This window comes from Dermacentor silvarum, chromosome 10 (assembly GCF_013339745.2).
Source record: "Dermacentor silvarum isolate Dsil-2018 chromosome 10, BIME_Dsil_1.4, whole genome shotgun sequence".
Lineage (NCBI taxonomy): Eukaryota > Metazoa > Arthropoda > Arachnida > Ixodida > Ixodidae > Dermacentor > Dermacentor silvarum.
In genome coordinates this window covers 138,003,207-138,027,519 of record NC_051163.1, presented here as the reverse complement: position 1 = coordinate 138,027,519, position 24,313 = coordinate 138,003,207, and the positions used below count along the sequence as shown (strand labels likewise).

At 45.1% G+C, this 24,313-nt stretch overlaps 1 protein-coding gene across 1 annotated transcript in view; it reads left to right on the top strand.

The window, feature by feature from the left end:
• Positions 1-24,313, top strand: part of LOC119430985 (sodium- and chloride-dependent GABA transporter 1-like) — a 515,747-nt gene that overhangs the window by 418,118 nt on the left and 73,316 nt on the right. Inside the window, exon 2 of the mRNA XM_049657766.1 lies at positions 11,943-12,074. Within this exon, the coding sequence (XP_049513723.1) occupies positions 11,943-12,074 (132 nt within the window). The remainder of the gene's footprint in view (positions 1-11,942; positions 12,075-24,313) is intronic.

The window sequence follows — 24,313 nt, the reverse complement described above, 5'->3', positions numbered from 1 at the left end:
CAATCATTATCAAATGGGTCAATTCCCAATGACTCACGCGTAGCCAAGGTAATACCTATATTCAAGTCAGGGGACCGCTATTTCCCTCTTAACTATCGACCCGTATCACTTACCAGCACCATTTGCAAACTTCTTGAGCATGTCATTCATAGCCGAGTAATTAGATACCTCGAAGATCGTAACATTATTTTTAAAATATCAGCACGGCTTCCGCAAGGGTTGTTTCATTTGACACTCAACTCGCTGGCTATGTTAATGACTTACATTTATCACTTGACGCGGGCTTTCAGGTTGACGCAGTATTTCTGGATTTTTCAAAGGCTTTTGAACGGGTCCCTCACCGCAGACTTCTACTGAAACTAGCACAGCTTAACATCCACCCTAATATGCTCGCCTGGATTAAAGGCTTTCTATCGTCAAGAACTCAGTTCACCTCTGTCAATAATTCTAACTCATCTTCTGCTCATGTGACATCTGGTGTACCCCAAGGAAGCGTGCTCGGTCCCTTGCTTTTTCTAATCTATATTAATGATTTGCCTGCCTGTGTGGGATCCATAGTTCGACTCTTCGCTGATCACTGCGCAACTTACCGTAAGATTACCAATGACACTGACCGCCAATCCCTACAAACTGACCTCAACGAAGTAAGCACATGGTGCTCATCCTGCTTAAACCTTAAACGTTTCTAAAACAAAACATACCTGTTTCACTCGTTGTAAATCTCGTATTCCAACCACTTACATCCTTAAAAGCAATACTGTAGAGCTAACAACTTACAAGTGCCTTGGCGTGCACCTTCAGAGTGACTTAACATGGCATCACCATATCGACTTCACCCTAGCGTCTGCTAACCACTCTCTTGGTCTTCTTAAACGTATCCTCAAACATGCCCCGTCCACGTAAAAAATCTTGCTTGTGCTACCCTAATACGTCCTAAAATTTAGTATGCTGCGGTGATTTAGGATCCCGATCAAGCCTATACGTTATCACTAACATCGAATCCTCCCAGATCCGTGCTCTTCGTTTTATTTTTTCAGACTACTCATCCTATACAAGCGTCTCAGAACTTAAAAAAAAAAGAACGTGTCGAATTGGAAGACCTATCATATAGCCGTAAACTTGCTCGTTTAATACTTTTGCATAAGCTTTATCACCATCCATCGCTTGACAACAATTTCTTTCAGTCTCCACATGCCATCTTTCCACGACATGACCATTCTTTCAAAGTTAAACGCGTACAGTGTCATTCATCCTCTCATGCCAACTCACACATCCCTGGCACGATAATTCGGTGGAACAATTTGCCATCACACTTCGCTGGGATGGAAATGTGTAATAATATTTTGTTGATTCTTCTTTGTTCATCCTTACCTTTCGTATTATGGTTTGTTTTAATTGCTGTTTTTTATATTGTCTATGTATTGTTGTTGTTCTTTCTAGTATGTACAGCGTTTTTAATGATTGTATCACCCCCCCCCCCCCTATGTAATACCCTCCCCGTGAGGGCCTTTAGGGGTAACATGAATAAATACATAAATAAACAAGTGGGCCAGTATAGGTGATGAGGTCTGCAAGTCGGTCAGCGCGGAGTATGCGGCTGCTTGTTCGCGGCCCCATGAGAGAGCCACGTTTTTCTTTAAAGGATCCGTAAGAGGGTGAGCGATGCTTGCAAAATTTTGTATAAGAGGCTAAAAGTACGAGCATAATCGAACGAAACTCCGAGCAGCTTTAGCAGAACACGGCACTGGGGAGTTCTTGACGGCTTGAATCTTGTCAGGGTCAGGCGGGACGCCAATGGAACTTACAAGATGGCCAAATACTGTTATTTGTCGTCTGCCGAAATTACACTTCGTGGTGTTGAGTTGAAGGCCAGCTCGACGAAAGACGGCGGAGAACAAACGCGCGTTCTGCTCCGTGCGGGGCTGCAGAAGTAGGCGTCTCTTTCCTCCTTTACAATCATCATATATGTAGAGCAAACGCGCCTTCTTCCGACGCGCGAGAGGCCGTGGGGGAGGTGGAGGGGCAGGGAAGGGAGGCGACGCTTAGCTGCGGCACCAAGTGCCTATTTATCGCAGAGGCACCAGCAACAGTCACCAACGCCGCACGCATTTTGTGCGAACGCGGGCAAAACGCCGACGGCGTCGACAACAGTTCAGCGTGTTGCCGGTGCTGCTGCATGTCCAAGTTTATACAGCTGATAAAGCTACTATCACTACTCCGTATAGCTCTCTACAAATTTGCTATCGCAATTGATGACGAAGGTGAAACTGCGACAACTTTTTCAGTCAGTATCTCGTATACTCTACCACTATCGCAACTAACAGAAGAAAAAAAACAACAGACAAATTCAGCATGCGCAGGCGCAATAAATTGTAATCAACGAGAAAGGAAAGCTATTATAGCCGCTGAGTTGGAATTCTGAGAACTGAACCAGTTTCGATATATTAAATTTCAGTGTCCGACGAAATGCATGGGCATTCCAGTTGACTTTTTGAGGAAAACGCTGTTGTATGCATTGAAGCACAAAGTTAACTGCAACGCCCATCGGACACTTTCAAAATTATTATATCGAAACTGGTTCAGTCCTGAGAATTTGTTCTAAGTGGATACGCCTTGCGAACTCAGCGGCTATAATTTGTAGATTGAAAGATGTACAGTAAAATAAGTAATTAAAAGTTAATTAGCGTAATATGTTCATTATTTAATTAGATGTTCTGATTTCTTGTGGAAGTAATGACCGCCTCATCCAATAATTTAGATCAAGGATTATAATGGTGCTATCTGCCACAGGCAATTTAAAAAAAAGTGGTGCAGCCTCCGCGATCAACTTCAGAAACATTTTCAGAGCTAATTGCGGAGGCCACGCTCCGCTGTGCTGAGTACGGTGAACGCCACCTAGGTGGCGTTGGTAGTGCTTCTTGATGCCAGCGTCCCTTCGAATGCTGGCATCGAGGCGTCGTAGTGCTGAGACCACCGAAGCGTTCACTGTCGGTGCGCGTTAGTGTCATAATGCAGTACTTCTCTTTTCTGCTCGTAGGCGGCGGCACCGCCCCGAGCAAGAGCGCGGGTACACGGAGGAGTGTTAGATATATAAGGCGCGTCTGTGTAGCTCTCTGCACATGCGTTTGTGGCGCAATGGGTTAAACGCTCGGCGATCTATCGTCGCGGACCGAGAGGTCGTGGGTTCGATTTCCAATTTTTGCATGTTTGTGGAACTTTTTCTTCTGGTTTCTTTCTTTGTATTATGTTCTATGACGTATTTCCGTGACGGAAATAGCTATTTCCTAAAGCTAAAGTGCTATTTCCGTGACGGAAATACGTCATACCAAATTTAAAAAAGTGGTGCAGGTGAAATGAAACACTCTGTATGTATATGTGTGTGTCCCGTGGCACAGGGTATGTGCGCCTTTAGAAATCTGTAAGGGTTAGCCGCCCGAACAGAGGGGGACCGCACTCGAGCTGACTTTAGCACCAATGCGACCTGAACTCACACGCATCGGTGGCTTAGCTGCGATGGTGTGGCGCTGCTAAGCACGAGATCGCGGGAGCAAATCCCCGCCGCGGCGGCTGCATTTCGATGGGGACGAAATGCGAAAACGCCCGTGTCCCTTGCACGTTAACGATCGCCTGGTGGTCGCAATGAATCCGGGGACCCCAACTACGGTGTGCTTCATATTCGAAGTGTGGTTTTGGCACGTAAAACTCGAGAATTCCGTTGAACGTCCAACCAAAAACAAGGGTGTCCGCCCATTGATGCAAAACAGCTTCTCAAGAGGCACATTGATGTCGTAGGTGACTACGCATCTCCCTCCACGCACTTCCTTCAGCGTCACAATGGTACTAGTTTATTCGGGCAAAAGCCACGTACGATAACAAATGCAAGCGTGCTTTCTTTATTTATACTGATTGCTTCGAATACTGGCTGCTTTGCAGAAAAGGCCAGATGCTCTTTACACGACAAAAATTGTTGGCTCGGTCAAGAATGCGCCGCATTAATATCGTAGGACTCCTTGTCATCTGGGGTTGTTCACGAAGAACTGGCGTGACAGTAAAGTTCGTTGAGCGAGTCGAACCGAGGCAGAGCCGAAGGCTGTAGCGTCGCATTGAGTTTGCTACAAGGACGTGGAATCAGCGTTTCAACACAGCGTATCAGCGTATGTACGAGTCCCGAATCATATGCCGAAAGCGCGATCGAGGGTCTCGCTCGGTAGACCACGGCGGTGACGAACATCGCGCACAGCACGGGAAAGACCATTGCGTGCCGTCCCGACAGGCGCTCGTTGGTTCGCGGCGTCCAGGTAGAATATGCGTCCCGACGGCGCGGCCCCGACACGTAAACTGCGGCGGCTCCGTCGAGAGAACCGCTGCGCTCCTGTCGCTGTCGTCGGCCGAAACAAATCGCTCGGGGTCGCGAACGAAGGCTGGGCGACCGTGAGAGCACGCGGCGCCGCCTTTGATAATTAGTGTTATTAAGTGCCGTCTCCGCGTGGCCCAGTAGAACGGCTCTTCCTAATTAATTTCGGTGGGGATAGATGACCGCAATTAGCGTTTCTTGCTGATGACCGCCTCTTGGGAGGACACGGCGCGGTTGTTCCCCGCCCTTTAAACAGATGCCGTGACGCGAGCGTGCAGCGGATGCGGTGCTCACTGGGCGGAACAGAAGAAAACTTTCCGCGCTGCGTGAACGCACATACTGCTAAATAAACGTACGCCGAGCTGACGACATTGCTGACCACAAGGGTATATCCTGGCATTTCTTTCAGGGGAAACCATTGTAGCGCAAATCAATCAAAAAACGAACTTTATTTCTCCGTGAGAAATAGGGGAAGGGGGCGAAAAAAAAAGCCGCAAACTGTAGCTTCACAAGGCTCCAGGCACCTACGAATTCGAGCAGCAAGTGAGCCGCGGTATACATGTAAATAATATCTTAATACGAAACAACTAAACATACTTATTGAAGAAAACATACACTTTGACGAAAGATGGACCTATGATTACTTAATATTAAGCAGAACGGGTTTGACGTTGTCATATACAACGTGCAAAAATCTGAAATACAGGATCCACACGAATACAACCTCATATTATATGAGGTTGAAAATTAGTGTCGCATTGAGCAGGTGAAATTTAAACAGAAGAGGCAACGAAGCAGTTTGCCATTTTCTCTACATGTAAAATAAATAACCTCGTAATTCTAAAAGAAAAGAGATCAAGAGAAAGCGAAAGGAGAGACAGAAAAGGAGAAAAAATTGTGACGTATAGTAAAAATTTTGTGCCACCAAAACTAAACAGCGTTAGAGAAAAATAAGACAGTCATTGACAAATGCAATGCGCTACAAATACAATTGACGGCGTTCTGCGACTGCTGCAATAAATAATACGCAGTGTTGCTGAAACTATGCAAGCAGCAGCCGGCAAACGACTCCATGGGTACGTGAGCTAAGTCGTATCTTGACCTGATAAGAACATATAAAACGTGCGCGTGGATGCAGTTTCGGCGATTATGCCACGTTTGGCATATTTGTTTAAGAGTGCAGCTAGTTGGAATGATGGCGACTTATTTCCGTAGTTTGTGCAGCATAATCGCTGGAGCCAAGGATCGTGGATTCTTGTGTTCTATAAGAAATGCCGCTTTGCTAAATGACACGAACTGGCGAAGTCAGCGTTATTCGTTTTGATAGCGAGACGATAGTTACAGGAAAGACGGAATGCGTACATAAATTCTGCTTTTAGTATATTAAATGCGTTAAAATAAGGAGATGTATGAGTAGCATATGAAACGTTAGTGCTTGCACGAACGGCGCGCTTTGACTTAGACTGGGTTTTTAAATGTTTTCTATACAAGGTGGCAATAATTTAGTGTTGATAAAAATAATCCACTGTAAATCAAACATTTACCTTTTACTGGTAGTATTTGACTGTTTACCGGCTCGATGAAAGCACCATTGTCATGGTACCATCCTTTGACAATACCCTGGAGTGTAGGCTGCTCTTTTGAGGCAGGAGCTGGTGCGCTTCGTAGTGTCGTGCGCCTACGGGGCATAAACAGTGATGTGACTTATTAGCTGTGTTTGGCGTGTGGCAAAGAGGACGAAACTGTTGAGCATGTGGTCCTCCGGTGTGAGGGAACACCTGTTGCGAAGGGGGTAACCCTGGAAGTAGCTCTTGGATTTGCGAACCTTGACAGTGGAAGCTAAAGTGCAAGTGCCCCTAGTTCTGAGAGAGTGGCAGTCGCGTGGACGAAAAAGTGTCTCGAGTGCTGCAGAGCGGCAACTGGAGCTAGCCACAGGCGTTTCATGCGATGCGCTCTCTCCAGCCCGCCCTCATCGCACCTCAGTGTCTCACGCGGCTCCAGGAATGTGAACGTGCAACTTCAGTGCAGCTTAATCGTTTGTCGCAGCATTTTTTTTTACCTACCTTATGTGCTTTGGTGTTGTTGTTTTCTGTAAAGTAGGTCGTACAGCGGCAGTTTGGGCTATAACCACGTCTGTAACCACGTCCACCCGATAGTAAGGGTTGGTCACATAACATCATCTTCTTTTCTTGAGTAAAGGTTGACTACCTTCGTTGAAATTAAGCCTCTATCGCAGTTCAATAATCAGATATTCTACAACGTGCTCTATCCGAATAAACGGCCGGTATAATGCACCGGTTCCTCTCTCTCGATGTTCCTCTCATATCGTCCATCGTCCACGGCCAACCGATCTCGGTGATCACGTAGCCTGAGCACCACTGGTCAATCGCTAAACGGAAGACCATTTGAATGTAAGTTATTCTAGTCCGGCGTACAAGCATTTCAGAAATGGGGCGATCGTTATGACATTTGCAAATGTTCACTTTTTTTAGAATATCGGAACATTTCGGCCCAGCATCTGGCCATCCGTATTCGAAAACAGAAACACGCAAGAAAAATAATACCGATAAACAAGAAGCCTAAGCTGTATGGAAATGAGATCATAATAAGATTTAGAACGAAATATTTTTTATTGTGTCGCATATTTAATTGAATAGCATAGCAAGTTGGGCTTGTTGGTTGTTGAGCGCACATAGTAACAGCATAGAAATCTGACAAGCAAGAAAAGATACACTAGGAAGATGCACACAGCAATGTAGCTTCAGCAAAACATTTATTTTGACGGTTTACAGGTTTTATATGATCACCGCAACAAAACAAGAAAAACATGCGTGCTGCTTCTGATGTCGCTATTGCGCATTGTTACAAAAAAGGCCAGCTCTTTTTCGGACAGATGCACAGCTTACAAACTTTGTACACACACGTGCTATTTCGGCAGCGTCGACAATTTCTGTAATAAGCGCTGATTAGTCAGTAGCGATAAAGTTACATTTATCGAAGGCGGGTTTGCAGCCACACTCATGGTAGTGCACACCAAGATGGTCTCGCATTCAGCTCTTTTGAAAACGTCAGCTCTTGTGTGAAAAAGAGCTGACGTTCTTGGGAACCACCATCAATGCGCGATAGTGACATGACAAGCAGTATCTCTGTGCATGCCTTTCTTCTTTTGTGGTGGTCATTAGAATAAAATATGTTTGTTGGCAAAATGACCGCCTTGTAGAAAGTGGATGACATAATTGCCGCAGAACGCACACACAAACGGCAAAAGAAAATACACACACGAAGACACAGGCCGCCCGTGTCGTCGCGTGCGTGTGTTTTCATTTACTCTTTGTGTGTGCGTTCTGTGGCAATTATGACATTCAGCAAGAACCAACTGGGCCAAGAGAAAGTTTTATTGTACAAAGAACCGCGCTGTATCTGTATGTCTTCGTTGAGCCTCTCTTAGTGCTTGTTAGATTTCTACGCTGTTCTCCTATATGATATCATAACAACATTAATTTAATTCTGGGACTTTACATGCCAAAACCAGGATCTGATTATGAAGCACGCCGTACTGGGGGACGCTGGAATAATTTTGGCCACTTGTGGATCTGTAACGTGCACCCAATGCATGGTAAACAGCCGTTTTTGCATTTCGCCCATATCGAATGCGCCCAGCCGCGGCCGGGATTTCATCCCACGCTCTCAGGCTCAGCAGCGCAACGCCGAAATCGCTAAGCTACCACTGCGGATGATAGCATAATAAGTAAACTTCATTTTGGTTGCGCTTAAAGAAGTAGGTTCAGAGCTGTAAGTGGTGGGCCAGTTGGTGGTGAGCGCGTATGATAACGAGGCTCGAGCGAAAGGAAAGGCTACGTTAAAGCAGTCCTGCGCAAAACGAATGCAAGGAACGCCATAAATGCCAGAGTCAGGCGTCGATACCGTCGACGAGATTTGCGCAATCTGTTGCATCATCGTCGTCTCTGCAAATGCACCGTTGGCTTATCTCATTCACTCCCCTTCGTTGACTATTTGTGTTCTACTATATAGCGTTTAATCAAGCAAATGCGCTGCATAGCATTTCGCCTTGACAAACCTAACCTATTCCTGGCGCACTGTTTTGATAAATTTGAACCAGAAGCGTAATTAGTCAACAATCAGTTTTGCATTCTTTGAATATCTGAAATAAAGCGGCAGGCAACAGTGAAAAAACCAACAAAAAACTGCATATCTGCCGTGTTTGTGATAAAAAATAGGCGAACGTGAAGTGTGTACGAGCTACATGAAGAGAAAGAATGCCTTTTCCCAGTTTTTCTTCTCTTAGTCAAAAAGTGCCAAATTGCGGACCTCGTTGTTGTGTACATTTCTGAAGTGCAGGTGTGTACTGGCCACATTAGGCAAGCCAGCTGCTTTCGCAAGCGCGACGGTGGCGGCACGGTCTGTCCGGCGCGTCAATGACCCAGTGTGCACGTGCTGATATGCCTAGATTTATGGCGCCGCAGAAGCTGTCGTCGGGCGAATACAAATATGGGCCAAATTTACATGCATAGTGTGGGTCGATCGCACGCTGGTGCAGTTCTCTGGTAGATTCTTGACGCGTCGAAAAGAACTTGTACCTTGGCTCAAGAGCACCGTCAACGTGGAATAGGGTGGCCACTTAGATGTTTCACGCGTAGGAAAAACGTTGCGCTTGCTGAAACTTTAGTTCTCTGCAATTACTTTCTCAAGGAGCAAGGGCGGTTCGCTTAGTAGTCAAAATACAGAGTCTAACTTATCAGTCGTTCAATATGCAGCTAGATATGATTTTAATCTTGCTGCGACAGAGGTTAGCAGTTTCAAACTATCCTTTTCGCCACGGTGTCACGTGCACCGTCGCGCTGTGACCCATGCGTCTTTCGCCCTTGCAGGATCCGGATACTGTACACGAAAAAGTTGATTGCAAAAACACTTGTAATGCCTACAACGAATTTACACACTCCGTTCATGCGACCGTTAGACCGAAATAAATAATAAATAAATAATAAATAAATCAGTTTAATTACCCTTTCAAAGAGCGGTGGGCCAGGAAGTACTCGTAAAATCTGTACAGAGCTTAACAAGACTTCCAAGCGCTGTACACGTTCAGCGGCACAGTACATAGTGCATAGCAGCACGCATCTATCGCGCGTACAAAATATTGTCTTACTAACGCACAGGCTTAATTTTGAAGTAATTTTACGGAAATGCTTCCAGAATGAACGCGTTCGTGAAAGGGCTCGTCGTCGACGTGCCAATTCGAGCGTGAGGGCTTCCGAAGCCCAGGCGAAACGTCAGTGAAGAGCCGCGGACGTCAGCGTCCTCTTGCCCTCCATGAACCTGACAACGGTGGTGCACGCCTCGGCAACGCTATAGTGCCAACTTCGCCGGTGCGCAGCCAGGTTTCCACGCGATTTTCTCAACCGGAAGTTCGGAGCCAGCTTTCGAACCCGATGAAATGCGGCTGCCGCAGTCGGAATCGAGCCCGTGATCTCGAGCGACACAATACGCGCAAAGCTACCATGGTGGGCACACAAGTGTTGATTTGACGTGCGGCTGCTTCCGCAATGTCACCTAGACGCTACTCTGCTTTAATGCGGCTTTGCGTCTGCACGCCCTGCGTCAGTTATCCGCTTGACAAATTTACACCGTGCTTATTCTTCAGAAATAGCAGAGATGGACCGTACCGCATCTAGAAATTAAATTGATCTAGTTTGTCCGAAACCGCAGTCGTGCTTAGCAGTAGCGCCCTTGTATGCGACATGCGAACGAAGAGTGGCAAAGTTGTTATTCACTCATTTTATGACTGCGTCGGCTCTACCCATTCTCTACCACCTCTCCCTACCTCCTGTCTACATTTCTGCCACCTCCCTTTTGGAGTGCTGCGCGTTAGAACAAAGGTAAGCACGGCACTTTGTGCAATGCTTTTGCGGAGGGTCACGGATAATTAGAGCCGCCAGGGGGTAGGGGGGGGGGGGGGGGACTAGTGGGGACGCCCAGGATCCCCCGAGTGACGACCGTCGATTTAAAGGTCCAAACGCGTTTCTCGCGTCGCCTTTCCTGTGTGTAACGCTTCTACCACACGCTCCGAACCACTCCTCCACGCGGCGTGCAAGACAGCGACAGGAGCAGCAGCACCAATGGAAAAGTCGAAGGAAGAGGCAAAGAAGACTTTGCTTTTAAAACCTAGTGACCTCGCTGTGTCAGTCGCGAAGTGACCCTGCAGAACTGCAACATAATGCGAAAGTCTCGCAATAGTAAATGCGCTAAATAAATCACGATGAACTATGCTTGAATTGTCAACAACTTCGGAGCGCCAGGCGTTCTGAAGGTCTTTCGACGGAGTGCTTCCAAGCTGACCTGCGGCACCCGTACACTGCTGCAATCAGACTGTTTTCCCTCAAGCGAGACGATTAGTGAGAGCTTCAGTCTTTCTCAGCAGAAACGTGCTGCTGGGAGCGAACTCTTTCCCGTGCGCTCTGCTGGTTGACCGGTCGAGCTTGTCTAGGTTGGAAGTCAGAAAAATGCGGGGCGCACTCCTGCGGTATAGCTTCTCAATGTTTTCCGCGGTACTTGCCAGCGGTCGACGTCGTGGTCAGAAGCACAACTCATGCCAGTAAAACTGTATTCAAATACTTGCCTTTGGCGTTCTGTGGTTTTTATTTCCACGTGCGCTTGCTTTCTCGTGAGTGTGCCTGCGCCTGTTAGGACTATATGGTTTACAGTACAAAGTTTTTTAAAGTCTCCCTGTGAGGCAGTTAAGCAAATAGACGAGTTTTGTTTCTCTGTCGTTTCAGTTAATATTACGTAGCGTTATTCTAACGACGGTGAATGTTTTCGCGGGTAATTTAACATCATAAAGCAATTTGTAAACTTCATGAGCTTATGACAAACATAATTAATCAGTAATTACTTTGTGCAGCGCAACACAACGGACACAAGAAAGACGACAGGACAAGCCGCTTTCTTGTTTGCGCTATACAAAGTAATTATGGATTCGCACCAATTATCCCGGAAACACATTGTGCTGAACTATCGCTAGGATATGGTTACTGTCGTGGGTAGTGCAAACTGGACGATGTGTTAGTGACACGATCAGCAACCATAATAACGATTTCAATAAAGACGTGACCGTGTAACTATTCTGTTTATTGTCAACTTTTTTTGTTTCAGAGCCACCCATTCGTGGTTTTAAGATCATTGGCAAAGGAACGGAATATTCATGGTCTCGGAGCATTCACATGAAGGATTAAATATAGAAAGGTACAAGGAAAGACAACAGTTGCAGCTGTTGCAGATATCGTGCAGCTGTGAATAATTAGCACTAATAAATATTTTTTGCATTTCTTCATACCGGCATTGAGTGGTTTCGCGTTACTGGTTTTACCTTAATACGTTTGGTAGGCTATGAGCAATACCTGGATTGCTTTAGGTGTTTTGTTTTATACCACTCGGGTGGCCGCGATTTTGTTCGAGCACATCGTGCTTCACTGATGAGCCGAGTGTGTTGCAGTTGTGTCTCACGCTGGCTGCCAACGTAAGCCCTTCTGCTTACCTCATTTGCGTAACAGTGAGTGTGTGCTGTTCGCAGGAGCGTTCCTGGTTCCGTACCTGCTGACACTGTTCCTGGCGGGTATTCCAACCTTTTTCCTCGAGACGTCGCTCGGGCAGTTCCTCAGCATTGGCGGTCTCGGCGTCTGGAAGATATGCCCCATCTTCAAAGGTAATACTGCTACTTTCTCAGCACTTCGTGGTCACGTGCTCTCTGAAACACGAAAGATGCCCACCGCAGGCAGCACTATTTGGCAGTATTCTTTTTCAGCTAGCACTTCAAACACTGTGACATCGCTTTGCATGGTGGCCCAACTATCATGCACCAATATTTAAAAAAAGAGCAACTGCTTTACTCGAAGAAAACCTAATGCATATTGTTTTCAAAACGTACAGTGGAGTAGCTGCCAGTAATTTTCTTGTTGCCGAGGTTTGATTAGGTAATTGTAATTAATTACCTAACTGGAGAGGTACTGCCTTAATTATGAAATTGTCAATGATAAAATTGCAGAACAACATGAAAAACTCCCGACACGCGCCACATAAAAGTGTTTGTCCGAGCGTGAAAGCAGCCCGCGAACACACGCAAAGTGCCTCGAGCGGCCGGTCGCGCGGCAACTTTGGCCACCTGGGGTTCTTTAAGGTGCACCCAATGCACGGGCGTTCGCGCGTGTGGCCGTCGTGACTTGGGCGTTTCGCTGAGTAGCGAAACGCCACTAACGGCGGGTCACTGAGGCGCACGATGTGGGTTGCACATTCGATGAAGAAAAGGATACCTATATACAAGCTTCGCCACTCTCGTTTTAAGAAAAACAAGCACCCAAATGCTCAAAGAGACGGCTAAATTATCTCTTCTGTGCGTGGGAATACCAACAACGCTCTGCCAATCATACCTGTTCTCGCAGCACGCTTCCTCCTTATACAGGGTGTTGCATTTTAGCTGGACCAAATTTTTAAAAATTGCCTGTGGCAGATAGCACAATTATAATCCTTGATCTAAACTACTCGATGAGAGTCCACGAGAAATCGAAATGCCTAATTGAATAATTCACATAATTACGCTAATTAACTTTTAATTAATTATTTTACAGCACGTCTTTCAATCTACGAATTATAGCCGCTTAGTTCGCAAGTTACCTTTTTTGAGGAAAACGCTGTTCTATGCATTGAAGCTCAAAAGTAACTGGAACACCAATTCATTTCGTCGGCTACTTCGAAAATTATTATCACGAAACTGGTTCAGACCTGAGAATTCGTTCCAAGTGGATACGTCTTGCGAACTCGGCGCCTATAATTCGTAGATTGAAAAATCCGCCGTAAAATAATTAATTGAAAAGGTAATTAGTGTACCTATGTTAATTATTCAATTAGGCATTTCGATTTCTCGTGGAATTAATGGCCGCCTCATCGAGTAGTTTACATCAAGGATTATAATTGTGCTATCTGCCACAAGTATAAACTTTTGGTGCTGCTAAATGAAACACCCTGTATGACCTTTAATCCATGTAAATTTAGAAGTTTGCATAATCAGGATACGCCCAAGGCTACAGTCCCCAAACCGCTAAAAGTAGGTCTCGGGAAAAAATGCCCATTCGAAGTTAACCACATGGAAGTTGGTGTTATCATCGTCATCATCAGTAGCAGCATATATTTATGTCCACTGCTGGACGAAGGCCTCTCCCTGCGATCTCCAATTACCCCTGTCTTGCGCTAGCCGATTACAACTTGCGCCTGCGAATTTCCTAACTTCATCTCTCCACCTAGTTATCTGCCGTCTTCGACTGCGCTTCCCTTCTCTTGGTTTCCATTCTGCAACTCTAATGGTCCAACGGTTATTCATCCAATGCATTGCATGGCCTGCCCAGCTCCACTTATTCCGCTTAATGCCAGCTAGAATATCGGCTATCTCCGTTTGTTCTTTGATCCACGCCGCTCTCTTCCTGTCTGTTAACGTTAGGCCTAACATTTTTCGTTCCATCGCTCTTTTTGCGGTCCTTAAAGGAACCCTGAAACGATTTTGTACAAACTTACCGAGTCGTTAGAGTAGGTCCTTCTGAGCATTAATTGACGCATCTAAGCGCTCCACGTAAAGCGTGTAATTTATTATAACGTTTTAAAGATACACATCGCTACCGATCGCAGCACGCCAGTCGGCTGAGTTTTATGACCAAGTGACGCGATTTCACCGTAACACGTCACTGGGCCAGCTATCCGATTGGCTGCGCAGGGCGCGTCATCGATAATTTTTCCAACATTATGGTGCACAAATGTTGTTCGTAATAGTTTAGATGTCAGTTAATTTGTTTCTATAAAAAGAAAGTACAGCCACGACGCTCGCCTGCTGCCTTGCAGCGGAGCACGATGTCGCAGCTTGACATGTCGCCGATCGCTACGTTTGCAGCCCACAACGCAACAAGGGCGAACCATGGTGATCGCGAAAAGAAAGAACAAGACCAACACTGACCGCGCGGCTCTCATGAACACGGGGCACGTTTTAACACAAGCAGACGACAGTTGCTGTGGGCCGGAAGTGCTTTTAGTGTAGTGATTTGTGCATTCTCTTTTATCTAATCGCCGACGTATCGCTAGTCTTGAGCTCCATCTTGAATGCCGGCCTTAGCCGTCTTCACAGCACAAATTCGTGAAGGCACGTTTGAAATCTTTACGTTCGTATGGCCTATTAGAAAGGCCATGCGTTCCCACATCCGATTTTCGTTCCGCGCGTATGCTTTATTTCTCCTCGATTCGTTCCGTATTTCTTTCCCCCCGCCCCTACCCTTCTCCCAGTGCAGGGTAGCAAACCAGAACCTCGCTGCCTTTGCCACCCCATTTCTGTTTGAGCGCTATCACAAGCTATTTTACAGCACCCTACATTGTACGCATCTCGCACCGCACTGGTCATCCTGCAGAAAGTCACACGCCCGCGTGCTCCCACCTCCTTCATTTCTCGAACTGCCCAAAACTTTAGTGGCTTTCTTGTTGACATTGTTGCCATCACTCGATGCATCAGCGCGAAACTGATAACTTTCGTCATTGTTAATTATGTGGAAACTTGAAACATATGTAAAATGCTCCCCATATGCAATACCCTCTTTGGTTGTCTTTAAGGACAATAAACTGAACTGAATTGAGCCGTTGGCAAGGTCAGCAATATTCTGGCTACATGCGGAATAGTCTAGATCATTGTAACAATGACCCAGCACGGAAACATGCGCTGTCTAATAATAATAAAGCTATATCGTGCTTATTGTTGGTCTTGGACCTGTGGGGTTTTGCTTTCTAGTATCGCCATTCTGAGTAAATGGAGGCACGCTGGCGTGCTTGATAATGGAAGCTTTTTATATAGAAACGAAGTAGATGCGGTGTATCAGTGAGACATTGTTGTTATTGCGCAGCAATGAAGAAGTGTTTCATGGAAACAATGCTGTGATTCAGTTAAATTGAAATAAACTTGTACTAGATGGTTCTGCTAGAAATGCATTTCATTTTGTACACTGAACTTTCAAGTTTTTTCAATTGCTGAGAAATTTTTTGTAATCCCAACGAATGATTTCTGCTGAAATTATAACATTTCTTTGGGCGTCATTGGCCTAAACACTTCTTTTACAAGAAATGAAAAATCATGCAGTAATGGATTAAATAACAGAGTGACACAAAGCGACGTCAGCGCACAGTTTTTAGGAAATAGCATTACTCGGCAAAGTATAGCCAATGAGCGCATGTTTTCTACGTAATAAACCAATAAATTGAGACATAAAATCTGTACACAAAAGCGCACAAGCCCGTTAATCGATTCAAGCATTACACCCAACGGGGCTTCTCTGATTTCCGATATGTCTTTGTAATTGTGTTTTTCATACTTGAGCAACTCTATATGTGCCACTGCGTGCTGCAATTTATATGCCACCAAATTTTAAAAGGAAATGTTCTCTGAGTGCAGCTGCTCAGCTCTTTGTGAGAAAACAATAAGCACGAAAAAATCATGCGCATGTGATGCCGGCTCGTAGCAGTGTTACAGTTGGTGGCTACTTTGTGCCAAATTGGCTATCTTTGCAGAATGTTTGGCACTTAAAATTGGCCTTGATTTAAAAAAAGGCATTTGGCAACGTGTCGCACACAACAATACTCAACAGATTGAGGCATAGGAGAAAGAACATACAACTATGTTTGAGACTTAACTGGCAGAAAAGCAAAAATCAGTATAGGACATCTGGAATCGGAACAAATAAATAAGGCAGCGCAGGCACGCCACAAGGATTGGTGATATCGCCAATGCACTAACTGGATTGCCAACCAAACTAAACGAAATAGAAGGCCTAAATCACACCTTATACGCCGATGACAACACCTTATGGGCGAATAGTGGCAGTGATGGGCAAATAGAACGAATACTTCAGAGACAGTAGAATGATACTTAGAAGGGACTGGCCTGCTCGGCAGAAAAGTCGGAATTATTGCTATACAGGCGCACACGAAGGGGACGCAAACCGAATAATAGCAAAGAAGGGAATGAGCCAGAAGAAGCATAAATACAACTAAGAACTGCGGATGGAAGACTCATACCTAAAGTGAGTAAAATCAGAATACTAGGACTAATTATAGAGGCCAAAGGCAACAACAGGGAAACAATCAGGAAATTAGAGGGAACGGTTTCTCAAATAGTAATAATAATCAATAAGATAACTAACAAACACAACGGAATGAGAGAAAAGAACACAATAAGACTGGTACAGGCATTTGTCCTAAGCAGAATAGCATACGTGGCAACATACCTCAGATAGTATGTGGCTGAAAAGAACTAACTAGAATGCCTAATAAGGAAAGTATACAAGCAGGCATTAGGATTACCAATAAGCCCTAGTACAGAAAGACTACTAGCACTAGGACTACGCAACACATTGGACGAACTCATAGAAGCTCAACGCACACCACAGTATGAAATACTCTCTTAAACCAAGACAAGAATCAGTATGTTAGAAAGATTGGGTATTAACTACCACACACAACACGGAGAAAAGAAGGAAATGACAAGAGAGATCAGAAATATGATAATGATTCCCCCGTGCCAAAGAACATGCATCCCACACAACATGAAGGACGAAGACAAAGCAACGCCACAGAGATACAAAAAATATTTGGACAAGATAAAGCAGCGGATTTTGTAGACGCAGCTAGGCTCAAACGCAGGAAAGGATTCACTGCAGTCCTAGTAAATCACACACAAAAAAATTGTGTGACAAGTGTCACAATAAATACAGAATATACAGAAGCAGCAGAAGAAAGAGCGATAGCACTAGCAATAACACAAACTGGAGGATACATAATAATCAGTGACTCACAGGCAGCTATTCGGAACTATGCAAATTGCCGAATTTCCCCAGAGGCACTACACATATTATTGAAAGGAGCCAAAAAATAGAAGACAAACACGTTCAATTACTGTGGATACCTGCCCATATACTCCGACCTCACCGGGGGACGGCGAAAACAACGAGGCGGCACACAACGCAGCTCGAGGGCTAGCCGACCGAGTTGCGACAAACATTGGTACCGTCAACTACAGGGCCGCCGAAGAAGGTGAGGACGTAGATTGGGAGTAGAGAGACAGATTGGCCAAATACAAAGATAGAACAACACATTATAAAATTCAGAGGTGTAATTACCCACCACTTCATCAAAAACTAAATAAATCGCAGTCTGCCCAGGGGTGGCAGTTTCGAACAAGAACATACTGTAATCCAGTAATGTGGAATATACTATATCCAGATATATACAAGACAAACGAATGTAAGTTATGCGGCCCAAGAGCAATTTTTGAGCATATGCTGTGGGAATGCGAAGGGCTGACCAGTAGCAATGGGAGGAAGCCTCTAGCGAAAGCCTCCGCGCGCGTCGGTGTGATGTTCTGCTCAGCGCCAGAAGATCAACTCTGGGCAGTCCAGTGGGCCGATGATACCGCCAGTGTCCAAGGGCTCGTGGCAGTACGCCTAGGCAGGGTGAAGCCAACCCTATTAACTTGCTGGGCAAAAAAATAAAGTTTTTACCTACCTACCTACCTACCTACCTACCTACCTACCTACCTACCTTAAGTTTGAGGTTGACTTCCTCAGCCTGCCTGCTACGTTTTAATTACTTTATACTTATATATCGGCGCATTTTTTCGCCAATTATTCAAGCAAATATGAAAGCATGCACGGGTGCCTACATAGTTTTCGGATATCGTGTTCCCCTGTAAAAAATATATATTCACCTGTGACTAAAATATTCCACAGCCACATCAATTATCTTCTGTTACTCTTTCAAGCGCTTTAAATTGTATACTTGGCAACCTTGCGACAAATTTTGAAGCCATTAGTTTTAAGGCACAGCACATCAAAGCTTGTTGTCGCTGGATTTGGTCAACATGACATCGAGCTTCTTGAGCTCGGAAGCAGCCCACTTAGCAGCGTCTTGAGCAAAAAGGCAATAAGCATTCCTAGTGAAAATCGAAGGAGCATCCGAGAGCGCTTCCAGTTCTTCAAGTACTTGAAGCGCAACTGAGGCTGCCAAATGCTTCGTCGGCAATTGACAGGCTGATTGCCCGCAACGCGTAAAAATGATCTGATATATTTGCACTACCACGTCATTTCCTTAAATGCTCCCCTATCGTGTCAGAAATGCAGCATTTACAAATGGTTGCCAGCCCGTTAGACCCGGCGCATAGACATGTGGCATGCGGCCGCTGCTTAACAGCATGCCCTGTTTCCCACCTTGCGGAAGGTGCCCTGAAATTTTTGTCTCCTATATTTCAAGTGTCCATCGTGAGCACGTTTCTTTCACAAGCGTTTCTAACAAAGACGGAGCGTAGAAACAAGCTTAAGCTGAAACAGTTACTCAGAATAAAGTTCGAGCGGTGGCTGTAAGGAGCAACGACGTCAGGCTTCGACGTGCCCGCCGAACACATGAAAAAAAAATGGTTGCTAGTTACTCTTGAGGTGGCAGATGGTAGATATGCTCAATGGTTGATATGCGCAGCCTTGAGTTTACACTACTTAGGGTTGTATTTATAGATGGCGTCAAATCTGGCTGGAAAAAATAAGGTTCGGCTACTTTTGGCTGCTTCTGACATTAGTTTTGGCTACTTTTCTTAGTACCCAGCGGTAACAATGGCTCGTAAGTATTGTCACGTAGTAGTGATGGTATAGAGAACAGTTGTAAAGCTGTGAATGGCGAAACTGATTTTTTATTTGGCGAACACACTCAAAGCACAACGATAGCGGCGAACACAGACGGCGGTCGTCGAAGTCTGATCAGTGGTGAAACGCGTCGGTTTTTATACACGAGTCATCGAAGGTTCCAGACTAATCCCTGGTGCCCGCGTGTCTTCCAGAAAGTTCTAGACAATTAACGTCGTTCATACAGTCAGATTACATAAGCGTCGGTGACAACAGACAACGGATAGAAGCATCGATAACGTTCGAGAAACTTCCGATACATGCAGGCGCGGCCTGTGCCTGGCGATAACGTTTCACATTTGTTAGCCTGTGGAAAGCGGCCGCCTGTGAAAGATGAACATGTACACGTGTCAGTATCTTGAAAACAGACATACGTCTGAATGAAATCTTTATGATATTGAACAGCGTCTTTAATTGCTTTTGTTGTTGCGTTGGGCTACCCAAACCTTGGACTACTGCACTCGTGCTACAGAGTGTGTGTTCCTTCTTGACAAATCTTCCACAATGCATTTTTGTCACTGTTACAAAATGGTTATGTAATGCTAAAATCAATTTAGATATGCATCGTACTTTTCTTGTGCACCCATACACGTTTCATCGCCATTCTTCCCTCGATAAGCAACATAGATTGCCTTCCATCTCGTGACATTACTGCATGCACGTCTTATACTTTGCATCTACCAATATTCGTGTGTGCATCTTAGCAAATGTTGTGAACGGTGTAGTGCATAAACAAAACCATTGCGCGAGACTACACTCTGCGTCGGAGGAAAGTAACCACATGTGTACGCATCGCATTTGTTGATACCAAATTTAATAAATGACTTAAATGAATTAAAGCATCTGTTTACATTGATTCCAACATACAATTTGGATCTGCATAATTTCGCCTTTTGTTCTTGTGCGTATTCTAAAGGTTCCCAAGAGCAGCTTGCACTCTTCAGCGCTTAACGAAGAAACACTCTTGGAAACCGTCATTTATTCAGTTTGCTGAGCTCTCCAAGTTACCAAGTAGCTGCCAAAGCTTTTTTTTTTTTCGTGATGCTTAGACTTGATCTACCGACTCCCAGAGCGAACCCTCTTTCAGCGGATTAACGCCTAGAACACGGGTGCAAGGTTGTAGTTTTGTTCGCGGAGAGCGCCCAAGCCAACAAGAAAGAAGAAGATGAGGTCCGCTAGCCTTTCATCGGCCGACGCTACTGTCTCCAGTTTTTCTCGCCCGCCATTGTCGCCAGAGAAGCGCGCCCATGCTGGCTCATTTCGGAGGAAGCACCTTTTTATCTTTCAGGCCACTCGAATCCCCGAGATGAAAACGTCGCTTCTCCTCTTTCCCCCGGGGGCCATTTTCAGCTTCGCATCGCGTAGCTGTTCCGAGCAGCGTGGTTCAGAACGAAAGAAGACCCAGAATAGTGCCTACAGATTCAGCAATCAAATGCACGAAATTCTGGCACCTGTATCACAAGCCGAGCACGGTAATAAAAAATCAGGACCTGAATTCACAAAAGTTTTGTGTGGTGAAAATTTTGGTAAGAGAAGATGCCAGCAGATTGTGATGTTTAACATAATAGATGCCAGCCTTACGACTTACATTTACCAACAAAAGCACTTACCAACAAAGCTTCCTGAATTCGATCGGCCCCAGAATAGTGCACAGCGCTACGAAAGCTCGGCGAGACACGTCGATGAGGGACAGCAGTGTAAATGATGGCGATCTACGCTTTGTTTTTCTAGCGTGTCGATACTTGGGCAGAAATTCAGTCCTTTGTTTCGTGGTGACTTCGAGCCCGTGCAAGATGAATTCACGTGCTACTTGTTTCCTGCGGGCGTCATTTGCTAAGCTTCACAGGGTTACTCCGGTGCAGACTGCATCGATCGTCACTCTCGTTTTTTCGACATTTATTGGTGGACAGGAAGCAAAATGAGTGGCTAGTATTTTTTTCTTAAAGTATGAAACTTATCAACGGTACACAGTACCGGCATCCCGATGCAAGTAGGCTTCGCTGCCGGTCTTCAAGTTGCAAAGAGTGCGCTAAAATTTAAACTCTTCAGGCGTAGAGCCGGCGCTACGAACCATGTACCTTTTAAATATTTATATTGTTTTAAATTGATTGAATTTTAAATTGAATTGATTTTTAAAGAAATATTGCATTTATTGCAAAAAAGTAGTATTCCTTGAAGAACTGAAACTTTGACAAGCTCATACAATTTTATGGCGAACCACGTTAGCCGCCAAATAAAACGCAAGAAGACGAATACAGACAAAGAAGCTTTCTTTGCTAGGATGTTCTCGTAGGAACGTTGGACATGAGTATTTTTGAGGAACTTGCCAATAGAGGGCACAGGGCGTTTGCGATGGGAGCGGAAAAACCCCAACGGTTTTCAGTATAGCCCGTCTCATGCACGATACCCAAGCGTTGATTGACGCTTTGTGGAGACGTTTCAGGGTTCCGATTGGATGACAGCGGCTCCACCAATTGTAAAGATTCGGGTCATCGAGTGACAGAAAAAACGCAGCAGCAGCAAGCACCAAGCGCTCGGCCAGCTGGCTGAGCCCAAAACCTCCTTGGCCGAGCCTTTCCTTTACATTTGCAATGCCCTTGCACGTGCTCGATGATGCGCCACCGGCATTACGCTGCAAGTGCCTGCTGGCGCGGTGATGCCTCCAGTCTCAAGACCTATCTAGCAGCTCGATCTTGACCCGGTTCTGGTGATAATGTTGCGTGCACAGCGGTATATTGATGTTGAACCGACTGAGGATAATAAATTAGTGCGTCGCCCATGTCACAGCCATGACGCAAAAAAACATAAATGTAAGTAAACTGCGCGGGAAAGGCGTCTTCGTTCCGACTGCAGTGCTCAAGCATGCTGCATTTCTTCGTAGCAGTGTTACAGCACGTCGAAAGCTTACGGAAAGCGAGAGGGGAGGTTGCCAGAATGAAGACGAGGCAGCCACCACATCGCCTCCGTCCACTGCGTCAATTGATATGCACGCGTGTTCCTTTCTTAACAATGCAGAGGATGGTGCAGTGACACACAAGGTTCAAGACGTTTTATTTCGTGGGTCTTCTGCGTCTTCAATGCGGCAGCTTTGATGCCTTCAGGTAGCATACGAAGGTTCGGAAGCCACCTGCTGCCAGCTGTTTTATCGTCCAGTTTCATTTTCATGTAGTTGGACTTTTGATATTTCAATCAAATAAACAACTAATGTTCCCTATGCTTTCCTTGGAGTCACTGTCAGCTTAGTGGTTACGATTTAAAAATCGGGCCCCGCGGTTTCCTTTCTTCTCGTTCTCACGCACACGCACGCACGCACGCACGCACGCACACACACACACACACACACATATATATATATATATATATATATATATATATATATAATAAAAGTGCAGGCAGGCGCACGTAGCAAAGCAAAATTATTTAATTTCGACGTCTCGGCCGGGGTCCCGCCTTCATCAAGAGTGCGATTGCAAGCACACAGAGTTCAATTTATACTGTTTCTCTGTAGCAAATAAACACACACACACACACACACGGTACCTGGTCTGCAACCGCAAACACGTGCACATTTAGTGACGTCATGCTGACCAACACGTACATTGACTCATGTCAAACGCAACGAAAATAGCAGAGAGAGAGAAATGAACGTGACTACAAACTTGCGCGTGCATACAGTGGGGTGAAAAAAATAAAAAAAGGTAACCCACACGTGAACAGGTGCATTCAGTCGTGTCCACAAGGGAGATAGTAACGACACAGCGAATGGAATGTAGGCTAGAGGGGACACATGGTAAGAAAGGGTATGCGAGGGGCCAGCAGAGGGTTTCTTTTGTTTTTTGTTTGAGGTTGCTGCAACTTTTGTATGCCCACGCAGATGGTCAGTGCACCCCCACCTGGTTATTGGGCACCTGTACTTTGACCTCCACTGACCTCTGAATTCCACGAACTGCGTTCTATTGGATTCTTTGCACAAGTGGCATTTCCGGACAGCTGTTTCTATACAAAATCTGTGTGTATCAAAAATACAATAAGAGATTAGTGAAAAATTCTATGACAAGTTCAAGTAATAAACATCAACATAACAGAAGGGTGGGAAGAATTTGTAATTAATGATGCAGAAATATACTTTATGAACATGCCATATAATATATGCATATATGATCGCGTGTAAATGCATAAGGCAACAAGGAAAAATGTTCATTGGAAAACCAAACAAGTGGTATTCTTTGTGTTGGCGGGTAAACTGCATTTCCCAACGATTGTATACCACATGCGTAAGATGGGATATTTATCAAGTGATGTGTATATTTCCGTCTCATTTTAGGAAATTCGCCTCACCCTTCTGTTATGTTGATGTTTATCACTTCACCTTGTCATAATTTTCATTTATCTCTTACTTTATTTTCATACAAGCATATACTCTCTATAAAAGACAGTTAACCCGCCAACAAAGAAATAGCACATATATATTCCTCATGCACTATATATATATATATATATATATATATATATATATATATATATATATATATGCATAAGGAAATCACGCTGGCCCGGTAGTAAAAGGAAGAAAAGAGAGTACGACGTACGTTGTATTTGCACAGTATATTTTGCTAACGTTTCGGCGGGTGCACCAGCCGAAACGTTAGCAATATATACTTTGCAAATACAACGTACGTCGTACTCTCTTTTCTTCTTGTATATATACATACATATCATTGGGAAATTGGTGCACTTCCCAAAAGTGATGTTTATTGTGTCTCAATTTCGGGACTTAGGAGAAGTATTGGGGATTGGAACTTAGGAGAAAGCACCCAATGCGCAGACGTCCCTCCGTATCCCACATGGGGCCAGTTGCTTTTCGTCCGCTTTTCGTGTCCCTTTATCATTCTGGCATTTGAACTAAAGACAAGCGTTTTACCCTCAGCTTTCCTTGCCGTCATTTTCTATTGGCTACGTATAATTGTGACTTACTATAAAATCGGGCCCCTCTATCTCCCCTTCTTTTCGTTCATTATATAGCGAGGGCAGCTGTGATGCCTTGAGGTAGCCGACGAGGGTCAATGGGCTAGACGGCTTCCCATAAGTTCACGTGATGCTTTGTGGCGGAAAGAATATTCTACATCCAACGCCGAGGCCATGAGTTGTGGCGCTGGCTAACAATCGCAGACGTAGATTTGGCACACATATAATGCGC